At 35.2% G+C, this 21,760-nt stretch overlaps 1 protein-coding gene across 1 annotated transcript; it reads left to right on the top strand.

Annotated features, from left to right (window-relative positions):
- Positions 1–2,221: 2,221 nt before the first annotated feature.
- Positions 2,222–21,435, top strand: ptk2bb (protein tyrosine kinase 2 beta, b). The gene is made up of 31 exons (XM_051139087.1): positions 2,222–2,320; positions 4,032–4,264; positions 4,698–4,876; positions 5,570–5,657; positions 5,749–5,828; positions 6,070–6,132; positions 6,210–6,264; positions 7,269–7,409; positions 7,511–7,585; positions 7,694–7,795; positions 7,887–8,019; positions 8,318–8,357; positions 8,534–8,562; positions 8,659–8,706; positions 8,823–8,917; positions 9,102–9,183; positions 12,329–12,429; positions 12,986–13,095; positions 13,305–13,405; positions 13,607–13,696; positions 15,833–16,037; positions 16,248–16,356; positions 16,744–16,803; positions 17,861–17,983; positions 18,196–18,345; positions 18,449–18,484; positions 18,618–18,642; positions 19,673–19,719; positions 19,838–19,972; positions 20,055–20,135; positions 20,277–21,435. The coding sequence occupies exons 2-31, from the start codon at positions 4,073–4,075 to the stop codon at positions 20,511–20,513; spliced, it is 3,012 nt and encodes a 1,003-aa protein (XP_050995044.1). The 5' UTR covers positions 2,222–2,320; positions 4,032–4,072; the 3' UTR covers positions 20,514–21,435.
- The last annotated feature ends 325 nt before the right edge of the window (positions 21,436–21,760 follow it).

Here is a 21,760-nt window from a genome sequence, read left to right as displayed (position 1 = left end):
CTTCATTCATCCTGAAGGGGTCAAGCTGTCAGAAATAAGTTTAAAGTCCACGCAATGTCTGTGACCAGGAAATCAACCATATTGTCATTTTCTAGACACTGCACAAAGAATTATGTTCAGCCGTTTTTCATAACAGAGGATGAAGGGATGTTCTTTTTTTTTTCTCCAGTGTTGCTGTGAATATACTGCCATCTACTGAGGCAGACAGTTTATGGTTTAATGACTAATTCAAGTTTGTTGCAGAACTTTTGTGGTGTTCTTCACATACTTCAGACAGTAATAAATGAACATATGACCCATAACAGTTAGTTCTGATACTTTAACCCGATTGACTGAGCAGCACTCCAGCAAGAGTGTTGATATAAAGTAGAGCCATGGCAGACAGTGTTGGGTTTAACTAGTTTTAACCTAACTAATCTAACCTTAAAATGCTTGCTTTTTAGTTACCCTTCTCACTTTAACCCTTTAATTGTCACCGTCCCCTCTGTGAGACACCTAAGTTTACTTCACCATATTACAAATAAATCCTGAACTAATCATGACAAACTATACATCGTTGTTAAGGTCTAAGACTCCTAAATAGATATTTTACCATATTTTTGTGTTACAAATAATATATGTTAATATATGTCACGAGTGCAACTTAAAAAATCTACATCATAACATGAGTTCTGACCTTTGACACAAAAGACTTTCTTCGTTGCCTTTTTCCCTATAACAATTTAGAAATCACAAGAAATTATATATCAGTGCAAAATTCATCCTTTGAAAGGCACATTGTACAAAATGTACGTCAAAATCATACCACAAAATGTTTTCATTCATGAATTATAAAAATGTAAATCTGGATAGTGTATTTTTATCTCTGTGTTCAAAAATGGGAGTGACAGTTAAAGCGTTAAATACTTTAGTGAGTTAAGAAGAATATTGGTAACATTTTAGTGTCCAGTTCTCAATATTAACTACAGTAGTTGGTTATTAACATGAATATAACCGGGATATTGGCTATTTATTATTGCTTAAAAAGCACATATTAATGTCTCTGCAAGACCTTACTCTAAATCCATAATTCTACCCAGTTCTTAAAGTTAACAACTACTATACAAAGTATTAATAAGCAGAAATAGGAGTATACTGAGACAAAAGTCATAGTTAATGGTTAGTTAATAGTTAGAATTGGACCCTAATCTAAAGTGTGACCAGAATAATTTATATAGTATTAATAAGCAGTAAAAGTATATATTATCTATTATATATTTGAAAGAATTAGAATAGCCGCTGTATACCTATCCTTGTATTATTAACTTGTCAAGGTTGATATAGGATTTAGAAATTAATTAGTAATAAGTAATTAAATATATTTTGGAGGGAGTAGTCTAATTTGATGGCAGTGCTGCTTTAGTATTATTTATAAGCTCTTTATTAATAATTTGAATATCTGTAATAATTTATCCTGATTTTTGTTTAATTTATATTAATTTTCTATTTCTATTTATAATCTATTAAGATTTATTTTATTTTTAATTTCTAATTTTTAGAATTTTTCTAGTTTTACCACGTAATATTTATAATTTATTTCAAATGTGATAGCAATTTTTGATCATTTTAGTTAACACTGAACAATGAGAGCGCTTTATGGAACTGAGTGTAGTTATTGTGGGAAGAAAAAAACAATGTTAATTTAACGTCAAGACTAATAATGTTAAATGCTAAAGTTCATATAAATTGTCTCTCCTACCTCCCTTGTTACGTAAAATTGCAATGCACATCACTACTAATAATTACTTGCTGAAGTAACAATGTAAACATCATAAAGTAACATCAAGTCAGCTACTGTTCGTGACAGGTTTACTGACTTTTTTCCGTCACCTTACAATTAAAGAGCAAAGTCTAAAATAGTTGTTCCTACAGGTGACCACTAGATGTCAGTCGTGTCTAAAAAACAACAACGATTCATTGACGAAGGCAATAGGTATAAAACAGGTATGAGGAAAATATTTCTGTGTACAGTTGTACAAAGTTGAGGTAAATGTTGTAGACGTGTTTTTATTATTATTCCCACCATTTGAGCATCTCTCATGAAATATCTGTTAAAACATTATGACTAATCAAATGTGTGCATATTACTATATGAGAACGTGTTATTAGTGTTTGCTCTCAACTATAACGGACGGCATTTGGCAGAGCCAAAAATAGGAAGTGCACTCAAGCCTAGGGAGTGGCTTCAGCAGTTTCTGTCTGTCCTACCTGAGCCTGAGAGCTGGACTTTGACTGGGGAACTTTAAGGAAATAGGAAAATCTAAGAGCACAACTTCGCAAGGTTAGTAAGCATTTAAATGAATACAGCGTTGACTGCGGTAAGCGAAACATTAAACTAGCTGTTTATTTTACAAGAATAGTCACATAAAATTTTTAATTAAATAGTTAGTCATTGATTAAGATCACAATGTATTCAAGAAGGATCTAAAAGTGTAGCAATACATGGATATAATATTACTTAAAAGACATAACTTTATATTAAAACTCTTTTACATGCGTTTATATGTGTACGCTATATATGTGTGTTTTGGCAGGGCAAGTCTGCGCAGGTACAATTATGTGCACGCGCATTCCAGTGTCTCCACAGAGCTTGTAAAGAGTGCCCACACTATCCAAGAAATCTGCTATCTAGGATTTTAATGATGCGATCTGCCTTAACTAACAGTAGTGTTTATTAGGGTTTAAACTTGTCAGTTTTTTAACTAAGCATTTTATCCTTTGTTAAGACGATTATGTTTCAGGACACACAACCACACACAATTATGAATTTAAAAGCTAAGCATTATATAATTGCATCTGTGCAATATTCCATTAGAGATGACAGTGGGGAAAATCAAGTGTCTGTCCATGTTTTATTTATTTGCTTTCTGCTCTTAGAGCACATTTCACAACACATACCTGTATACACTGTACTTATAAATGTCTAATAAAAAGGTTAGACACATTAAATAAGTGACTAAAAAATTGTATCATCTTTGCTGTTTTACAATTTAAAACTGAAATACTTTTTTCTAGGTAGATAAAAATCTTTCACACATGGCTCCTCCCTTGTGCTAGTCCTGTATGTTTTGTGTGCTTAGTAGCTCGGACCTAGTGTTAACTTGCAAAAACTATAGCCACCAGAGGTCAAATCCCACATACTTGTTATCTGTGGTACATTAACTATTTCAGAACAACTAAGTCAAGTCATTCTGGTTGCTACACTGATGTCTTTTTTAACTAAACAAACTTTAAAAACAATGTCAACTTTACTCAAGTGTGACTGAAAGCTTAGCCCTGTGTTAAATAAACACATTATTAGTCTCTTAAAATGAAGACTTGAGACCAAAACCAAATAAAGCTGACAAATTTTAAAAGAGTAACAATAAGGGATTATAATTAATATCACGTTATTTAACACAGGTTTTGTCATATGCATGCAGGTACCATGAATAGCAGATAATCATGCTTGAGTAAGTTGAGTAAAAACGAGAGAGTGCGAGAGATAATTATTTGAGCATGGAAACACAACCAGTGTGAGCAAACACAGTGTAAACTTTGGTCTAATGCATATCTTGAGATCGGTGAATGGTATGTGTGAAGACTTTTGAATCTATCTGGTAAGGTTTTAGGCTGTCCAATAGTAGTGCACATTGTATGGGTACCATAGATGATTTTAGAGTTTTAAATGATTTGTATCTGTTGTTATTGTAAGTGTAATTGTGGATGATGATTTCCCTTATTTCATGATCTGTGCCATCATTTTGATTACTTATAAACACTAATAATTTTAAATTTTAAATTTAATCTTCAGCAAATCTCAAAATGAATATCTATTTTTTATGCTGTAAATTGCATTGTTGTAATGCATAAATTCATTTTTTACTTTTAGAACGACTGCTTTTTATTTTATTTTTAGTTTACTTTAGACAAAATAGTATAGTAGTAAAATTTAACTAACTAACTAACTAATAAACTCTGTTCTTGTGTTTCCAAACTGGCCTTACTACCAGATGAGATGATTGTGTAATGGTGTGTGGATATCTTTGAGGACATGGCGAGTGATGCAAGCACCCTTTCCTGGAAGGTACCCACCCAGGACTGGGATGGGGGCATCAAAAGCCCTGACCTGGGTCCTGTTGGAGACGGTGGCCCTGTGAAGATCATCAAAGTGTGCTTCAGCAGCAGCAACAACCTTAGCAAAAACTTCAAACTGGTCAAATGTGACAGCTCATGGCAGATCAAGGTATACATACACTACTGCTCGATTTTTAAAACAATGTCATTGAAAGAAGTGTCTTATGTTCACCTAGGTTGCATTTATTTAATCAAAAATGCAGTGAAAATGCAGTGAACATAATGTGTTTAATAATGTGAAATACTATGACTCTTCTATTTTGATATATTTAAAAATGCATTTCATTCCTGTGATGGCAAAGCTGAATTTTCAGCATCATTACTCCAGTCTTTAGTGTCACATGATCCTTCAGAAATCATTCTAATATGCATTTGGTGCTCAAGAAAGGTTTGTATTATTATGTTAAACATAGATATTATGTTTATTTTTTGTGAAGCTCAAAAGAACAGCGTTTATGTGAAATAGAAATCGTTTTAAACTTTATTTTCCAATTATGTTAAAATAGCTTGTCTGAACACTTTGTATTTTGCTTATCCATCAGACTATCATCCAGTCTATTCTAAACAGTGGGCGTTTGGGCCCAAATGTGCAAAACCCAGGATGCTTTGGGCTAAGGCTCAAACACCTCAAATCTGAGGAGCTCCACTGGCTTCATCCAGACCTGACTGTAGGAGAGGTTGAGCAACGGTATGAGAGCCATCACGCCGAGGCAGAGTGGAGGTAATGGAGTCTTTCACTCATATCACCAATATACTGGCCATTATTTGAATTTTCATATAGAGGGTTTGCACTTACGTCACAATTTGGTCAGTTACCTGAACCCAAATTGGCAATATTCAGATGTAAACAACAGCATGGATTGCATGGTTAATGTACTACTGAATGTATTGTTCTGCTAATTTATGCTGTCTAAACCACTGAAAAAACGTGTGGAAGCTGCTAAATCATATAGAGAAGGACTTAGTAAGCAGGAAAGGGCACAATATTTTGACAAACTAAAGTTAACAGGTGGTAAAGATACATATGAGCAGTATTTATTAAAATATTAGCAAAATATTTCACCTACCTGAATGAAATGATAAGAACAAACACAAATGTTGTCTGATTCTTGCCCAGGAAATCCTCGTTCACTTTGGCAAACCACAAATGCCTTTTGTTCCTCAGACAGTTTTTTTTTTCACTCTTCTCCTCGATATGTTATAACTTTTGTAGTACTCCAAATGTTTTTTCCCAGTTTGACCAATTAGTAGAGCCCAAAACATGATAATAACTGACAATTTTCAGCAGCAATAATCAGCAAAATGTGCATATGTTTCATTCAGTCTTTTGACATTGTTTACGTTCAGTGCTGCCAATATGGCTGACTGAAAACACTCTATAAATGCGTGTGTGTGTGTGTGTGTTTTGTTTCAGATATGATCTTAGGATTCGCTACATTCCCACTGATTTCATGAAGAGATTAAAAGAGGATAGGACCTTCCTTCTGTATTTTTATCAACAGGTCAGCAAACATCTCTAGATTTGCTTCCTGTTTGTGGTTGTATGTGGTCATGTTTACGTCAGCTCAGTAAATGCTGTTCCTCTTGTGGCAGGTGCGCTGTGACTACATGCAGCATCATGCTAGTAAAGTTAGCGATGGCATGGCTCTTCAGCTGGGCTGTTTGGAGATCAGGTAACAAACAGCATAACCTGTTTGCTTTTATTGATAATATCTGTTATCCAGTGTAACTGCAGGATGAGCAACTGAGCACTACAGGCCCAGTGTTGTTTCCCTGGACCAAAATGAGCACTCTTTGATTATTCATTAATTCAATTTAAATTACTCTAGGTACTAAATATTATTGAATTGTGTTGAATTGTGAGGTAATTTCAGAGCATTGCATCACATACTGTATGTGGTTTATGTCTTTCAGGAGGTTTTATAAAGACATGAATTCCAAAGGTCTAGAGAAAAAGTCCAACTTTGATTTGCTAGAGTAAGTTCATATTTTCTAATTGTACAAAAGTCATTTTAAAAAGGCAATTTTTGCTAATATGGTGCTTTTTAATTTAGAAAAGATGTTGGTCTGGACCTGTTCTTTCCTAAGGGACTTATTGACAGTATGAAGGTTAGATTTGTTTTCCACTTTTCTGTGGTGCCAGTATTTTATTAAAAGACCGTTTATAGGGTTAAAATTGGAGTTGTAAGTTGTTTGTGTTTAATGTTTTTTTTTAATTGCAAGCCTTTTACCAATAAGATATTTAAAGGTGACCTATTATGCTACTATTTTTTTACAAGATGTAATATAAGTCTTAGGTGTCCCCAGAATGTCTTTGTGAAGTTTCAGCTCAAAATACCCAACAGATCATTTATTATATGTGATCCTGGACCACAAAACCAGTCATAGGGGTCATTTCTTGGAAATAAGCTTTCCATTGATGTATAGTTTGTTAGGATAGGACAATATCTGTTCAAGATACAATTATTTTTAAAATCTGGAATCTGAGAGTGCAAAAAAATCAAACTATTGAGAAAATCACCTTTAAAGTTGTCCAAATAAAGTTCTTAGCAATGCATATTGCTAATCAAAAATTAAGTTGTCATATATTTACAGTAGGAAATTTACAAAATATGGTCATGGAACATGATCTTTACTTAATATCTCAATGATTTTAGCATAAAAGAAAAATCGATAATTTTGCCTCATACAATGCATTTTTTGGCAATTGCTACAAATAAACCTGTGTTACATAAGACTGGTTTTGTCAGACAGGGTCACATATAATTTTGAAAATGCCTATTTTTAGTATAAGCAGAAACACAATTTTTCTTGCATGTCTCTTTAAATGCAAATTAGCTGTTGTATCACACTGAATTCGTGTTTTAAAGCCATATTAGTTTAAACTTCTGATACAGTTTTCTAAGCACAAGCATCTGAAATTTGCGCACAGAAAACTGCTGTCACACGGCATGCGAGTACTAAACTAAGTTCTCTTTCATGTCTTATTTTGCTTAGACGCAAGTTTATGTTAACCCTGATAAAATAATCTGAAAAAATAAAGAAGTGGAAGCTTATGAGAGCTCAGCACACTGGAAATTTGACATCTAAATTATAAAATTTGGTTTTAACAGCCGAAGCCACTCAGGAAGCTCATCCAGCAGACGTTTCAGCAGTATGCATTACTAAAGGAGGACGACTGTATGATCAAGTTCTTTGAGACCTATGGAGAGTTTTCCAACTTTGATGAGGAAATATTCCCTTGTGAGCTAGTGGTAAGTTCCCACAACTTCCCTAACTTAGGTGTTAAAAATGTTGGTGTTTATTCAAAGTGGATTTAAATTGAATTTAATAAAGTCCCACTTAATCTACACAGCAAGGTTGGAGTTTAGCAGTGGATTTAGTCATTGGTCCCAAGGGCATTCGGCAACGTACCAAAGCAGACTCCACCGTGAGCAACTTTACACTTTATTTCCAATCAAGTCTTTATTCCTTTTTCTCATGCCACTTCTCAATATCAAAATGTTGTTTCAAGTTCCTTCTTGTTTACTCTCCCCAGGCTGTCTGCCTTGCTGAATTTAGACAGATTCGAAGTATTAAGTACAACACGCAGAGTGATGGCAGAACACTGTTATTTATTGAAATTGAGGGTGCCAAACAGGTAAGAATGTTCTCACTTCAGTATAAGGTTGTTACACTTTATATGCACAGTGCCACTCTTGTAGTAAACTAGCCGTGACCTTTTTCCCTAGCCTCTTTCCATCAGTGTGGCATCTCTGGCCTTTGCAGAGAACATGGCTGATCTGATCGATGGCTACTGTCGGTTGCTTAACCACACAGACGCATCTTTAATAGCCGGTCCAAATAAAAGTAAATCTCCCAAAGGTAAGCCACAATTAGTGTATGTCTGAAAATGTCAATAGTCATCTGACAAAGTGTCAGTTATAAGAGTTAGAGCTCATGTGAAGGACTTGCAAAGGATTGATCTTTATTCATTTTCTAAATCTTGTCATCTGGAAAAATCGGAGATTAATGACTAGAAGTTTTCTGAAATGCTGAGAGTTTATGGCAGCACTTTTCTGAATGTTGTGCATTTTGAATCATGTCTTTTGTGATTAATGTGGGTTTGAGGATTGCCATATTTCTCTGTGTTGCAAACTGAGATTTATCTTCGCTGTCTTAGGTGTGCAATTGCGCAACTCTCTTCCTGAAATTCCCTCTGGGTGAGTACATCAACATTCCTCTGTCTCTGTTTTTTTTTTGTCCTCAGGACTACAACACAGAATGAATATTAATTTCTATAACTCTAAAGTGATTTCACAAAGTGAAATGGATCTGGATGTACATTTTTGATACCATATCACTGTCTTTAATGCTATTCACTCTTTCTTACTGTTAGGAAGAAGACAGACAGCTTCAGATACAGCAGTGAGTATCAGATCCCATTCAGACACTCAGCTTGATATTTACTGTATTATGGCAGCAGGTTCCCAACAATGTGATAAAATCAAATCTATCTTTCAGACTCTGATATATACTGTGAAATACCAGATGAAAAGCCGCCACCACCTGGTATGTACAGGAATTGTTTTTTTATGTGTTCAGGGTCAGTATCACTGTAAAATCCTGCACTTACTTATTACTGTTTGTACTGATGTGCTCTCATAGTTTTTCATGTTTCGCAATAGTAAAGGTTGGCCTGTCCAGGAAAGATATTATCCTGAAACGTATGCTGGGCGAAGGCTTCTTCGGGGAGGTTCATGAAGGAGTTTACCAGAAAAAGGCAAGCAGTGCTAGACATGTGATGATGCAATGACAACTAAAATGTTTTTGTAGGTCATATCTGGACTTTTCTGTTTGTGTATAGAATAAAGATGTCTTACAATAACATTAGTAAATCTTATCATCGTTGACTTAACTTAGCCAATATGATTTTTTATAGAATATTTTTTAATTGTCTTGGTTAGAATGGGGAGAAGATCAATGTTGCGGTGAAGACCTGTAAAGAATGTGCACCCGATGTCAGAGAGAAGTTTGTGGGTGAAGCAGGTATGTGAATGAAAACTAAGGATACTTATTATAGCCAGTTATAGTCAATAGGTGTTTCTTCATCTATGGGCATTTTTGGAACTGTGGACTTTTAGACAACAAACTCTCACAACATATTTAATTTGTGTATATACAGCGAGTGCGTATACTCAATCACCAGAGAATTCTGGCATTGTTTTCTGAACTGTCAATTTTTTTTCTAGCTTATATCAAATGATGTATTGTGTTTAATAACATTCTGTGGTAGAAATAAAATTTTAAATACTTCTGGAATAAAATATATCAGACTTCTTTATCTTGCTAACACAAATAATACAACCCCAAATCAGAAAAAGTTGGGACAGTATGGAAAACGCAAATAAAAAAAAAAGTAGTGATTTCTAAATTTACTTTGACTTGTATTTCATTGCAGACAATACAACAGCACATTGAATGTGTTCCTCATTATTTTTTATTTTTTTTCTCAAAATAAACACGTATGCCAATTTTGGTTCTTGCAACACATTTCAAAAAAAGTTGGAACAGTAAAGCATTTACCACTTTGTAATGTTGCCATTCCTTTTCACAATACTTAAAAGACGTTTAGGGACTGAAGACACCAAGTGATGAAGTGTTTCAAGTGTTATTTTGTCCTATTCTTCCTGCAAACAAGTCTTAAGGTGGGCAACGAGGTCTTTGTTGTCGCATTTTGCGCTTCAAAATGCGCCACACATTCTCTATTGGAGACAGGTCGGGGCTGCAGGCAGGCCAGTCAAGTACCTGTATCCTTTTCCTCCACAGCCAGGACTTTGCAATGTGTGCAGAATGTCGTTTTGCATTGTCTTGTTGAAATATGCATGGGCGTCCCTGGAAAAGATATCTTCTTGAAGGCAGCATATTGTGCTCCAAGAACTCTATGTACTTTTCAGCATTAATGGTGCCATCACAGAAGTGCAAGTTACCTTTGCCAAGGGCACTGACACAACCCCATACCATGACAGACCCTGGCTTTTGGACTTGTTGCTGGTAACAGTCTGGATGATCCTTTTCTTCTTTGGTCCGGAGCACACAGCGTCCATTTCTCCCAAAAAAATACCTGAAATACTGATTCATCTGACCACAGTACACGTTTCCACTGTATGATGGTCCATCCCAGATGCCTCCAAGCCCAGAGAAGTCGACGGCGCTTCTGGACACTGTTAACAGGGCTTCCTTTTGGCACAGTACAGTTTTAACTGGCATTTGTGGATGTAACTACGTATTGTGGTACTTGACAAAGGTTTGCCAAAGTAGTCCTGAGCCCATGTGGTGATATCGCTTATAGATGAATGACGATTCTTGATGCAGTGCCGCCTGAGGGATCGGAGATCACAGTTGTTCAGCTTAGGCTTGCGGCCTTGTCCTTTACGCACTGAAATTCCTCCAGATTCCTTGAATCTTTTGATTATGTTATGCACTGTTGAAGGTGAAATATCCAAATGTCTTCCTATCTTTCATTGATGAACATTGTTTTTAAACATTTCAATAATTTTCTCACGTATTTGTTGGCAAACTGGCGATCCTCGGCCCATCTTTGCTCCTAAAGGGCTAGACCTTTCTTGGATGCTGCTTTTGTACCAAATCATAATTACAATCACCTGTTGACATGACCTGTTTGAAATCACATCATTATTTAACCAATTTAACAGATTACTAGCCCTAAATTGCTCCTGTCCCAACCTTTTTTGGAATGTGTTGCAGGTCAGAATGACAGGAAAGAACGTATATTTACAAATGAAATGAAGTTGACCAGACAAAACATGACATATTTTGTGTTCATATTGTCTGCAATGAAATACAAGTCAAAGTAAATTTAGAAATCGCTACTTTATTTTTTTATTTGCATTTTCCATACTGTCCCAACTTTTTCTGATTTGGGGTTGTAAATATTTTTGTATAATTTAACAGAATTACAGCTTGATTGGAAATTATGCACAAGAAATATTTTTCATGTATTTTTCTTTTAAAGCAGTGGTTCTTAACCAGGGCCTTTAACCAGCCTTTCCCTTCCAGAATCAAAATATAGTGGACCTCAATGGGGACCAACAGGTTGAAGGTCCAAATTGCAGTTTCAATGCAGCTTCAAAGAGCTCTACATGATCTTAGTTAAGGAGTATGGGTCTTACCTAGTGAAACGATCGGTCATTTTCTAAAAAAAAAATTATATACTATTTAACCACAAATGCTCGTCTTGCACTAGATTGGCTTTACACATTATAGTCATGTTGGAGAGGTCACACGTGACGTGGGCAGAAGTACCGACCCAGTATTTACAAGGCAAATGTGCAAAGAAAGTCAAATGCCCATCACAAAAAAAAAAAAAAAAAAAAAAGCAAAACAATGATGTTGGGTGATTTTGAAGTTGGAGGAGAAAATGAGTTGTTTTTCACCCTACCCTACCTTTTTGAACCGGAGTACATAGACGAAGAACTAACCATGTGTGACCTTTCCATTTGATTGATTTGAGTGATTACTTAATGTGTGAAGTTGTAGACACGTTAAAAAGTATATAAAGTTTTATTTTTTTTGAAAATGACCGATTGTTTCACTAGACAAGACCCTTATTCCTTGACTGGGATTAAGCTGCACTGAAACTGCAGTTTGGACCTTCAACCCATTGATCCCCATTAAAATCCACAATAGATGTATGGAGAAAAATCCTGGAATGTTTTCTTCAAAAAACATAATTGCTTTGCAACTAAAAAAAAAGTACATGAGCATCTTGGATGCCATGGGCTGAGTAAATTATCAGGAAATGTTTATTCTGGAAGTGAACTAATCCTTTAAAATGATTTAAAATAAGCCAAAACATCTAACAAAAATCAAGATAACTGCTGTTGTCTCTGTGATAAACTTTTGAAAAACCTTGTTAGTGGAAAAATTGTTAAATTGTTGGCCACGGTGGAAATTACACAGAAGCTGAAAGTCATAAAAATTATTCAATGATACAATAATAAATATTTTTTTTTATGATGGGTTTTATATATTTTAAGAAAATCTGGGTCCCAGATGTTGACGCAGTCTGTATTACAAACATTTGAAATGTAGCAAAAATAAACAATAAAATACACAAATATAATAATGAGTAACTGTATTATTTTTGTATTATAACGTCCCACCCATCTAGTTATCATGAAGAACCTGGACCATCCACACATAGTGCGACTGATAGGAGTGATTGAAGAAGACCCGGTATGGATCGTCATGGAGCTGTGTCAGCACGGGGAGGTAAACAACAGCCCAGATCCGAAATGTTATCACTCTTCTTGTTTGTATTATATGTCAAAAGACGTCTTTTGGAAAATTGCAGAACCAATAATGTTGTCACTATGAGTGATTATTTTGGGGAGCGTGGTAATATATTATATGAGATAGAGGGCTTTACGTAACTTTTAAATTAAATCAATAAAATTCCCTTTCAGTCCATAGTGTAATTCCATTTGCCAGAACCACTGTGATTGATCTAGCAAACTCAATTAAGTGAATGCCACAGATATGGCTCTATTAACATTTACAGGCTCTATAAAATGGTCATAAACAGTTTACAAACTCACAAGAAGTTCGGTATTGAATGAATCACACCACTGAGTCTTGTCAAGTACAGAATGACTGGCTTGAGCAGTCAACTAGTAATGAACTCATACCTGTGCATGATTTAATAAACCAACTAAAGAAACCAACACAAGGTCTGAAAAATGCATCACAGGGCAACATCACTTTAATAAAGCAGATTTGTTTTGGCTATACTAATGCTTCTTTGAAAATACTTGTTTTGTGTTTACAGCTGGGGAAGTACTTGACAAAAAATCAGCCGACCAACACAACTCTGGTTCTCTTCAGCTTACAGATCTGCAAAGCGCTTGTTTACCTACAGGGAATGAACATGGTCCACCGGTGCGACATGCAATTCAATATTTTTCATTTTCTATCATCTGTCTGGCATACACTACCGTTCATTGTAAAATTAACCATCTTTTCACTATAATATAATTTAATATGGAAAAAGCTCAACTACAACTATTATTAGTGGTTTTAGACTCCACTGTATTCACTTTCATAGTGACTTTACATTTTTGTTGTTGTTTGTGTGATCTGCTTGACAGAGACATAGCTGTACGAAATGTGCTTGTTGCCACACCTGAGTCAGTGAAACTGGGTGACTTCGGCCTTTCCAGATACATAGAGGATGAAGAATATTACAAAGGTTACCTCAGCTGTTTTACAGACTCATAAAAGTTGAAATTTGTTTAATCATTTTATGTTTCATTGTTTCATTCTCTGGTGCAGCTATAATCATCTAACTCCTTGGTCACGTTCTAAAATCTTCAAAATATTCTTTGTGGTGTTGTTTATATTCCATTCAACAAGCGTAGCCATTTCTCATTACCTTGCATTATGTTTGCAGCATCTGTTACTCGTTTACCAATCAAATGGATGGCTCCTGAATCCATTAACTTTAGACGCTTCACCGCGGCCAGTGATGTGTGGATGTTTGGTGAGTGAATAGAAGAAAATCATTATTTGTTGTACCAAACAATGACACAGTTACAGTAATTTAGACAGACACTAATATTGCCAAAATTTTGAGTATATATTTCATACTTTAAATGTTTTAAAAAGGTGTTTAGAAAAATTGCCTTCATGGCTCTTTATTAGTCATTGTATAATTCTCAGAGGTGCACATAATTCATTTTTATGAATCCAATTTCCAGTTTTGGCATGCTTAGCCATCCTGTGCCTACAAACATTATTCAGCGCTCCAGGGCCACTATTAAACTTAATTTATACAAATTGTCATACAATAACTGACTTTCATTTCCGTCACAAGAATCATCGAACCATATTGATAAAAAACACAACTATGAATGTTTTTTTTGTTCATTTGTTTTCAGTTAACTAATATTTATTTTTAATGCATCAACAGATTTTATTTCTGAAGCCCCTCACTGAAACACTGGTTAAATAACACATGACTAGACAGAGACCCCTTTGTTTCTAACTTAGCTGCCATGTTCTGTAAATCTTGAGCTTTCACTCAGTTTCTCTGATTGATGTCTTCGCGTAAAGGTGCTGACCATCATCAGTAGTGAAGCAAGAAAACAGTCATGGACAGATGATCCCATCGTAGTTACTTAAGCTTTAGCCTTTTTAAAAAAGAGCAACTGAAGTTGTATTCACCCTCATGTCATTCCAAACCTGTATGACTTACTTTCTTCTGTGGGGGAAAAAAGAAAAAGATATTTTGAAGAATGAGTGGGAAATGAAACTGGGTTTTTATGATTCACAGAAGAAAGAAATACAAACAGGTTTGAAATGACCTGAGAGTGAATACATTTTCTTTTTTGGGTAAACTATCCTTTTAACATTTCTCTTTATAGGATCATATTCCTAAACACCAGAAGTATAATACAGTTGAGGTCAAAAGTTTATACCCCTTTCAGAATCATTCAAAATAATTATTTTACCAAAATAAGAGGGATCATACAGAATGCATGTTATTTAGTACTAACCTCAATAAGATATTTCACAAAAAAAGACATTACATACAGTTTTCAAGAGAAAATAATAGTTGAATTTAAAAAAAATGACCCGGTTCAAAAGTTTACATCCCTTTGATTCTTAATACTGTGTTGTTACCTGAATGATCCACAGCTTTGTTTAGTGATAGTTGTTCATGAGTCCCTTGTTTGTCCTGAGCAGATAAACTGCCTGCTGTTCTTCAGAAAAATACTTTAGTTCCCACAAATTCTTTGGTTTTCCATGATAATTGAGATCCATTTTTTCACACTGAGGACAACTAAAGGCATCTATTACTCATATGCAATTATTACAGAAGGTTCAAACGCTCACTGATGCTCCAAAAAGAAAAAACGATGCATTAAGAGCCGGAGGATGAAAACTTTTGAACAGAATGGAGATGTGCACATTTTTCTTATTTTGCCTAAATATCATATTTTTTCATTTAGTACTCCCCTTCAGAGGCTACAGAAGATAGTTACATGTTTACCAGAAGACTAAATAAGTTAAATTTACCCTAATCTTCAAATTTAGAACGTTTGTCATTCCCGGCTCTTAATGTATCGTGTTTCCTTCTGAAGCATCAGTGCGTTCGAACCTTCTGTAATAGTTGCATATGAGTCCCTCAGTTGTCCTCAGTGTGAAAAGATGGATCTCAAAATCACACAGTCATTGTTGGATTTAAATACACAAAAATGCTGGAAAACCAAAGAATTTGTGGGTCCTGAAGGATTTTTCTGAAGAACAGCAGGCAGTTTAACTGCTCAGGATAAACAAGGGACTCATGAACAACCATCACTAAACAAAAAAAACACAGCTGTGGATCATTCAGGTAAAAACACAGTATTAAGAATCAAGAGGATGTAAACTTTTTATAAATTCAACTATTATTTTCTCTTGTGGACTATATGTAAACATCTTTTATGTGAAATATCTTATTCAGGTCCATACTAAATAAACAATAACATGCATTTTGTACGTTCCCTCTTATTTTGGTCAAATAATTAACATTTTTAATGATTCTGAAATGGGGATGCAAACTTTTTGACCTCAACTGTATGCACAAAAGTCTGTTAAACCTTCCATGTTATCCTCTCGTGTTGTTTTCGTCCAGCTGTGTGCGTGTGGGAGATTATGAGTCGAGGTAAACAGCCGTTCCACTGGTTGGACAACCGTGACGTGATTAACCAGCTGGAACAGGGCAACAGGCTGCCCAAACCTGAGCAGTGCCCTCCTGCCCTGTACTCTCTCATGACCCGCTGCTGGAGCTACGACCCACGCGAGAGACCAACCTTCACCGAACTAGCCTGCAACATCAGGTTTCTCCCTTCATGCCCTGTAATAACAGCCCTGAAAAAAAATTACCCGATGATCCAGCGGTGTAATCAGTGTTATTAATAAGCAAACTATCTTGATGTAAATTATGTGAGAGGACTGCATTGAGTGAAATGTTATTTTTTGGTCAAAAAGATTAATCTATTTCCATTGTATCTACATTAAATTGAACTAAACAATCATTTTTTTAACAGTGATGTCCACCAAATGGAGAAGGAGTTGGAGGTGGAGAGAGAGAGAGACAAAGCCCGTAACACCCGGGTCCTGGAGCCCAAGTTAAACATTAGTGAACCTCCACCAAAGGTAGCTGTCAGCTTTCATATGCTGTTTGTTTGCTCCTACCCTGATAGCGCATATACATCACAGAGATGTCTATTTGATGTCTGCATTAACATCTGGAAGACGTATATTTTTTAGATTGTTTGCTTCTCTGCAATACATCTATTGGACGTTTCCTATCAGATGTCAAATAGACATCTATTAGATGTCTTTAAGATGTTTATGATTTAGAATGCTTGTAAAACTGACATCTTACAGACGTCTGTCAGATGTTTGTACATAGCAGATGCTTTTCAGATCAAGTGATCTTTAACAGACATCTTGCAGACGTACATGTGCATCTGGGTACATACACTCAGTTACGGCAGCACATTCTGCCTAAAAGTCAGTGTATTTTGTTTACACCTCCAGCCTTCCAGAGTCAATACTAGCCGCTTCGGAAATACCCTTGGTGTCGGCCTGCATCTTCAGGTAGTGTGTTCATTTTGTTTAAATATCGAAACACTAAGCACTATATTGTGTGTAAATACAGAATCATTGAATACTGATATTTAATTGTATATACGTTTTTAGTCATTTTATTTCACATTACGATATTTATCACGCTACAGTTATTTTTGCTTTAAATAAGGTCTTTATGATATCAAAATATTTGATACCTTAGAAATTTCATAATTCTTGTCACCAGTGTCAATATCACAAAAAACTAATAGTAGCAAGACAAGTAAACTGTCAGCGATTAAATAAGAAGCAAGCAAAAAAAAAAAACAGTAGAACAAATAAATAAGAAATGCTACATACAAGGTATAAAGTAATCAAATGTATAAAAACACTGCATATTCTTCATGGTGTAAATTAAATATATATATTTCTTATTATTTGAGTTATATAAGTGATTTAGTCAAGGGCAGTGAGAGATTTTCTAGCTTTTGTTGTTTGATTAACATGAATGACAGACAGCAGGAATATTAGACTGCTGTCACTTTAAGACTTCCCCAGAACCAATATACTGTTTCATGTGTTTTCTTTCTCGGCTGTTAGCTTTTCACAATTAAATTGCTGTTTACGAGGATAGTTGCAAAGACAAATATTTTGACACATACAAGTGTGTGTATTTAACCATTCAAGGTCTATAAAGCAGCAAAAATAACTCTGTTCAATACTCCCATGCTCGATGAGCACAAATATGACAAAAAATACAAAAAAATCTATGAGCTTGATGGCTTAAAATCACTTGTTTTTAAACTGCAATGCTTAAAAAATGTGTGCAAATGATACATTTTCATGACCATGTAGCACAGAAACATCAGTAATAGACAGTAATAGAGACAATAGTCCAAAAATCACTACCGGTTGACAAATTTCTACAGGTTAATTGTGTTTATTGGTATAGCGCCCACCCCTAATACATTTATAAAGTATTCAGAAATAATATTTATCAAATATTTGACATAATAATAAATGAAAGTCATTACATTTTATGTATATTTTATATTAATTTGATATATTCTGCTTTTATTTTCACCAGCTTAATGAGGCTTTATGTGCCAGTTCACCAGACCTGGCCAGCCCGTGTGATTACCAGTCACCTGTGGACTCAACTAACATCCTCACCATAACCACATCCCCTCCCCGTCGCCTCAGTCTTGGGGTAAAATTAGTCAGATGACCAAATGTTTGCTTTTCACTATTATTTTATAGTTTTTATGTATTTTCATTATTTAATATATTAATATATTATTTGATTTATTTGATTTTATTTTTAATTCTATTTTAAAATTAAAAAATAAGTGGCTTTCAGTTTTTTTTCCTTAATAATATGTCATCGGAAGCTATCTAAGATTGTGTGTGTTTATGCGGTAGGAGGGTGAGTTCAGCTTCGGGCCGACCAGTAAGGAAGATGCTCAGCGGCTGTGGCAGGTAGAGAAGGACCGCATGCAGGATACTATGAAGACGCAGAAAGAGCAGATGGAAGAGGACACAAAATGGTTAAAGAAGGAGGAGAAGCTTCTGGTAAGGAGGAAAACCTATTTACCCATGTCTTATGTATGAAAATACAGGTTTTCCTTTAAATATTAGTTATAATACACATTGCATGCCTTCTGCTCTTTCTCAGGACCCAATGGTTCAAGAAGAAACAAAAATTCCTGAGGTGTGTGTTTTTGTTACATTTGTTTCATCAATCATATTTTTATTCCATTTCAAATACCTGATGTATATAAAAAGGTGAAAAATGTGATGATCAGATACAACCTAATAATGATATTTTAATTATTTATCATCAGACACCTGAACCGCCACTTAGTTATGGTAAGTCCTGCATTTTACAAGTGATAACTGCAACAAATTTGAACGAATTAACATCAATATTTGCTAAAAAAATATGATAAAACTTTTTTTTACGGACCGATTCTCATTATTAAAGGATTACCCCACTTCCAAAATAAAAATTTCCTGATAATTTACTCACCCCTATGTCATCCAAGATGTGTTTCTTTCTTCAGTCACAAAGAAATAAAAACGTTTGAGGAAAACATTCCAGGATTTTTCTACATATAGTGGACTTCAGTGGGGATCAACAGGTTGAAGGTTAAAAATGCAGTTTCAGTGCAGCTTCAAAGACCTCTACACGATCCCAGCCAAGGAAGAAGGGTCTTGTCTATCGATCGGTTATTAAAAAAAAAAAAAAAACAATTTCTACAATTTTTAACCTCAAATACTCATCTTGTCTAGCTCTGCGATGCACATGCATACTCTGTGCACTCCGGTTCAGTACAGTTAGGGTATGTTGAAAAACTCCCATGTGCAATGCAGAGCTAGGCAAGACAAGCATTTGTGGTTAAAAAGTGTATAAATATTAATTTCTTAAGAAAATGATTGATCGTTTCGCTATATAAGACCCTTATTCCTTGGCTGGAATCATTTAGAGCCCTTTGAAGCTGCATTGAAACAGCATTTTTATAGTCCACTATAGAGGAGAACAATCCTGTAATGTTTTCCTCAAAAAATGTAATTTCTTTGCGACTGAAGAAAGAAAGACATGAATATCTTGGATAACATGGGGGTGAGTAAATTATCAGGAAATTTTTAATTCTGGAAGTGGAGTAATCCTTTAACTATGTGCTTATTAGCATTCTAGCATATTGGCTGATTATTAGTACTTATAAAGCACATATTAATGCCTTATTCTGCATAACCCTACTCCATAACCTTAACCAACTACCTTACTAACTGTTAATAAGCAGCAAATTAGACGTTTGTTCAGGGAAAACTTTTATAATTCATGTGCCGTATTAAGATGTTTCCTCCTATACTGACTGTACCCTGCATCCATTTTAAGCTGAACTCCGTCAGCCTCCTTCAAAACCACCCAGAATCACAGTGCAGGTAAGGAGTTGTTTTACACATACAGTATGTACAGTATGCAGGTTGTACCTGTTAAATTTTTGACTATACTTTCCCAATACAATGATAGGAAGTATAATTTAGTCTCATGTGTGTTCAGCCTACACCTACAGCCGAGCTGGACCGCTCAGAGGACAGTGTGTACCAGTGCGTCATGGACGTGGTGAAAGTGGTGGTGCAGCTGAAAAACGACATCAACACACTGCCGTCCACTGATTATATCTCTCCTGTCAAGGTGACAAAAGCCTGATTTAAATCTTAATTGACATTTCCATTAACAGTTTAACATACTGTCACTTTAACATCTTTGTCTACAGACTGTCGGACTCTCATTAAGAAACCTGATCAACAGTGTGGATGACATACTGCCAACTCTGCACGTTTCCTGTAGAACAGAGGTAGTGTTTGCCCTGTTTCAGTGTTTCTGGTACAAATTAGTGCAGTTTGTAAATAAACTGTCCACTAAGTGGCGCTAAAAGTGAGTTAAATCTACTCCATTACAGATTAGATTTTAATACGAGTATAAATGTTTCTCTCAGATCGAAGGCACTCAGAAGTTGTTGAATAAGGACTTGGCCGAGCTCATCAGTAAGATGCGTCTGGCCCAGCAGAATGCCATCACCTCTCTGAAGGAAGAGTGCAAGAAACAGATGTTGGCAGCAGCCCACACTTTGGCCATGGATGCCAAGAACCTGTTAGATGCTGTAGACCAGGCCCGAGTGCGCTCGAACTTGGCCAAACCCAAACCTGAGGATGCAGACTCACCGACAGACTAGAAGAGCAGCTTGAGACATTCTGACTCACAGCCTGAGTATAAGACAGACTGATTCATCTGTATAGGATTGTAATGTAGTAATAGGGCAAAACCAACACCAGTATGGGACATGAAACAGCCAACAGAAATTCAGGCAACTGTTGTACTGCTGTCATATTAGGTTAAGTGATTCGTGTACTCATTGTGGATTTCGCAAAATAAGCAGTTCTCAAAAGCAGGTTTAACTTACAGTCACATATAACCAGAACTCTTGGTTGATAATCTGCATGTTTTTATTACTGTGAACTAGCTACTAACTAGCTCCAGAGCAGGTTATGTTCAGAGAATTAGTTGTGATAGCTACTTACATACTTTCAAAGTTACCTCATGTTTCTGGAACCTGTAAACTTACCTGGGTATGACACGTAACCTACTTTCTGGAATAACCCCCAAGCATTTTGTTTACTTTGTTTCTAGATTTTGTTTTGCGAAAACTCTTCTATTAATGTTCATAACAAATAGCTAGCTGAACTCCCCACAGTACCCAACATTCCTCTGGACATCTTGTCTTATTAATTACATGGGTATGTACTTTAGACCTAAACAATATATTGCACATAATGCAAAAAATACGCTTTATATGCTTGCAAACAACGTTAAAAGAGGTTGAAACTTGTCAGTTTGATTTCCAGAAACATCACAGAACATGAGAGACATTAGGTAACAGATATGAACATACGTCTTTATGTATCTGCGTCTGTATTAAAGGGATAGTTCACCCAAAAGTAATATTTTGTCATTATATTTAGTCTCCCTCATACTGTTACATTCCTGTAAGACTGATTTTCTATTTTGGGATTACAGAAATTCTGAGAAATGTTGAGAAAAGAAAGAAGAAAAAAAAAATCAGAAAACATCTTGTTAGTGTTTTATCAGGAAAGTGGTACCAAGACAGTGGTACCAAGACAGACTCACTATACACATTTACCCACAAACTACTTTGTCTCTTTGTCCGTTTTATTTTTTTGCAAAGTACTTTTTTTTTCCTTTTTAATTTTTGTCTGGATTCCATTATTTGCCTTTTTTAATTTTTCCGGATTCTGTTTAATGGTTAAATAATTTTTTAATAATCAAAAAGTATGTCTAATTATTTGAAATCACAAAACTTGCACAATTTAATAGCAATTTATCAAAAGTTCAACAAAAATTACATTTTTAAGGCCCGACAAAATATATATTTTTTTCTTTCTTATATTCAGTTTTATTTGA

The sequence above is a fragment of the Labeo rohita genome, chromosome 20 (genome assembly GCF_022985175.1).
Source record: "Labeo rohita strain BAU-BD-2019 chromosome 20, IGBB_LRoh.1.0, whole genome shotgun sequence".
In the NCBI taxonomy this organism is placed as follows: domain Eukaryota; kingdom Metazoa; phylum Chordata; class Actinopteri; order Cypriniformes; family Cyprinidae; genus Labeo; species Labeo rohita.
This window is presented reverse-complemented; position numbering and strand designations above follow the sequence as displayed.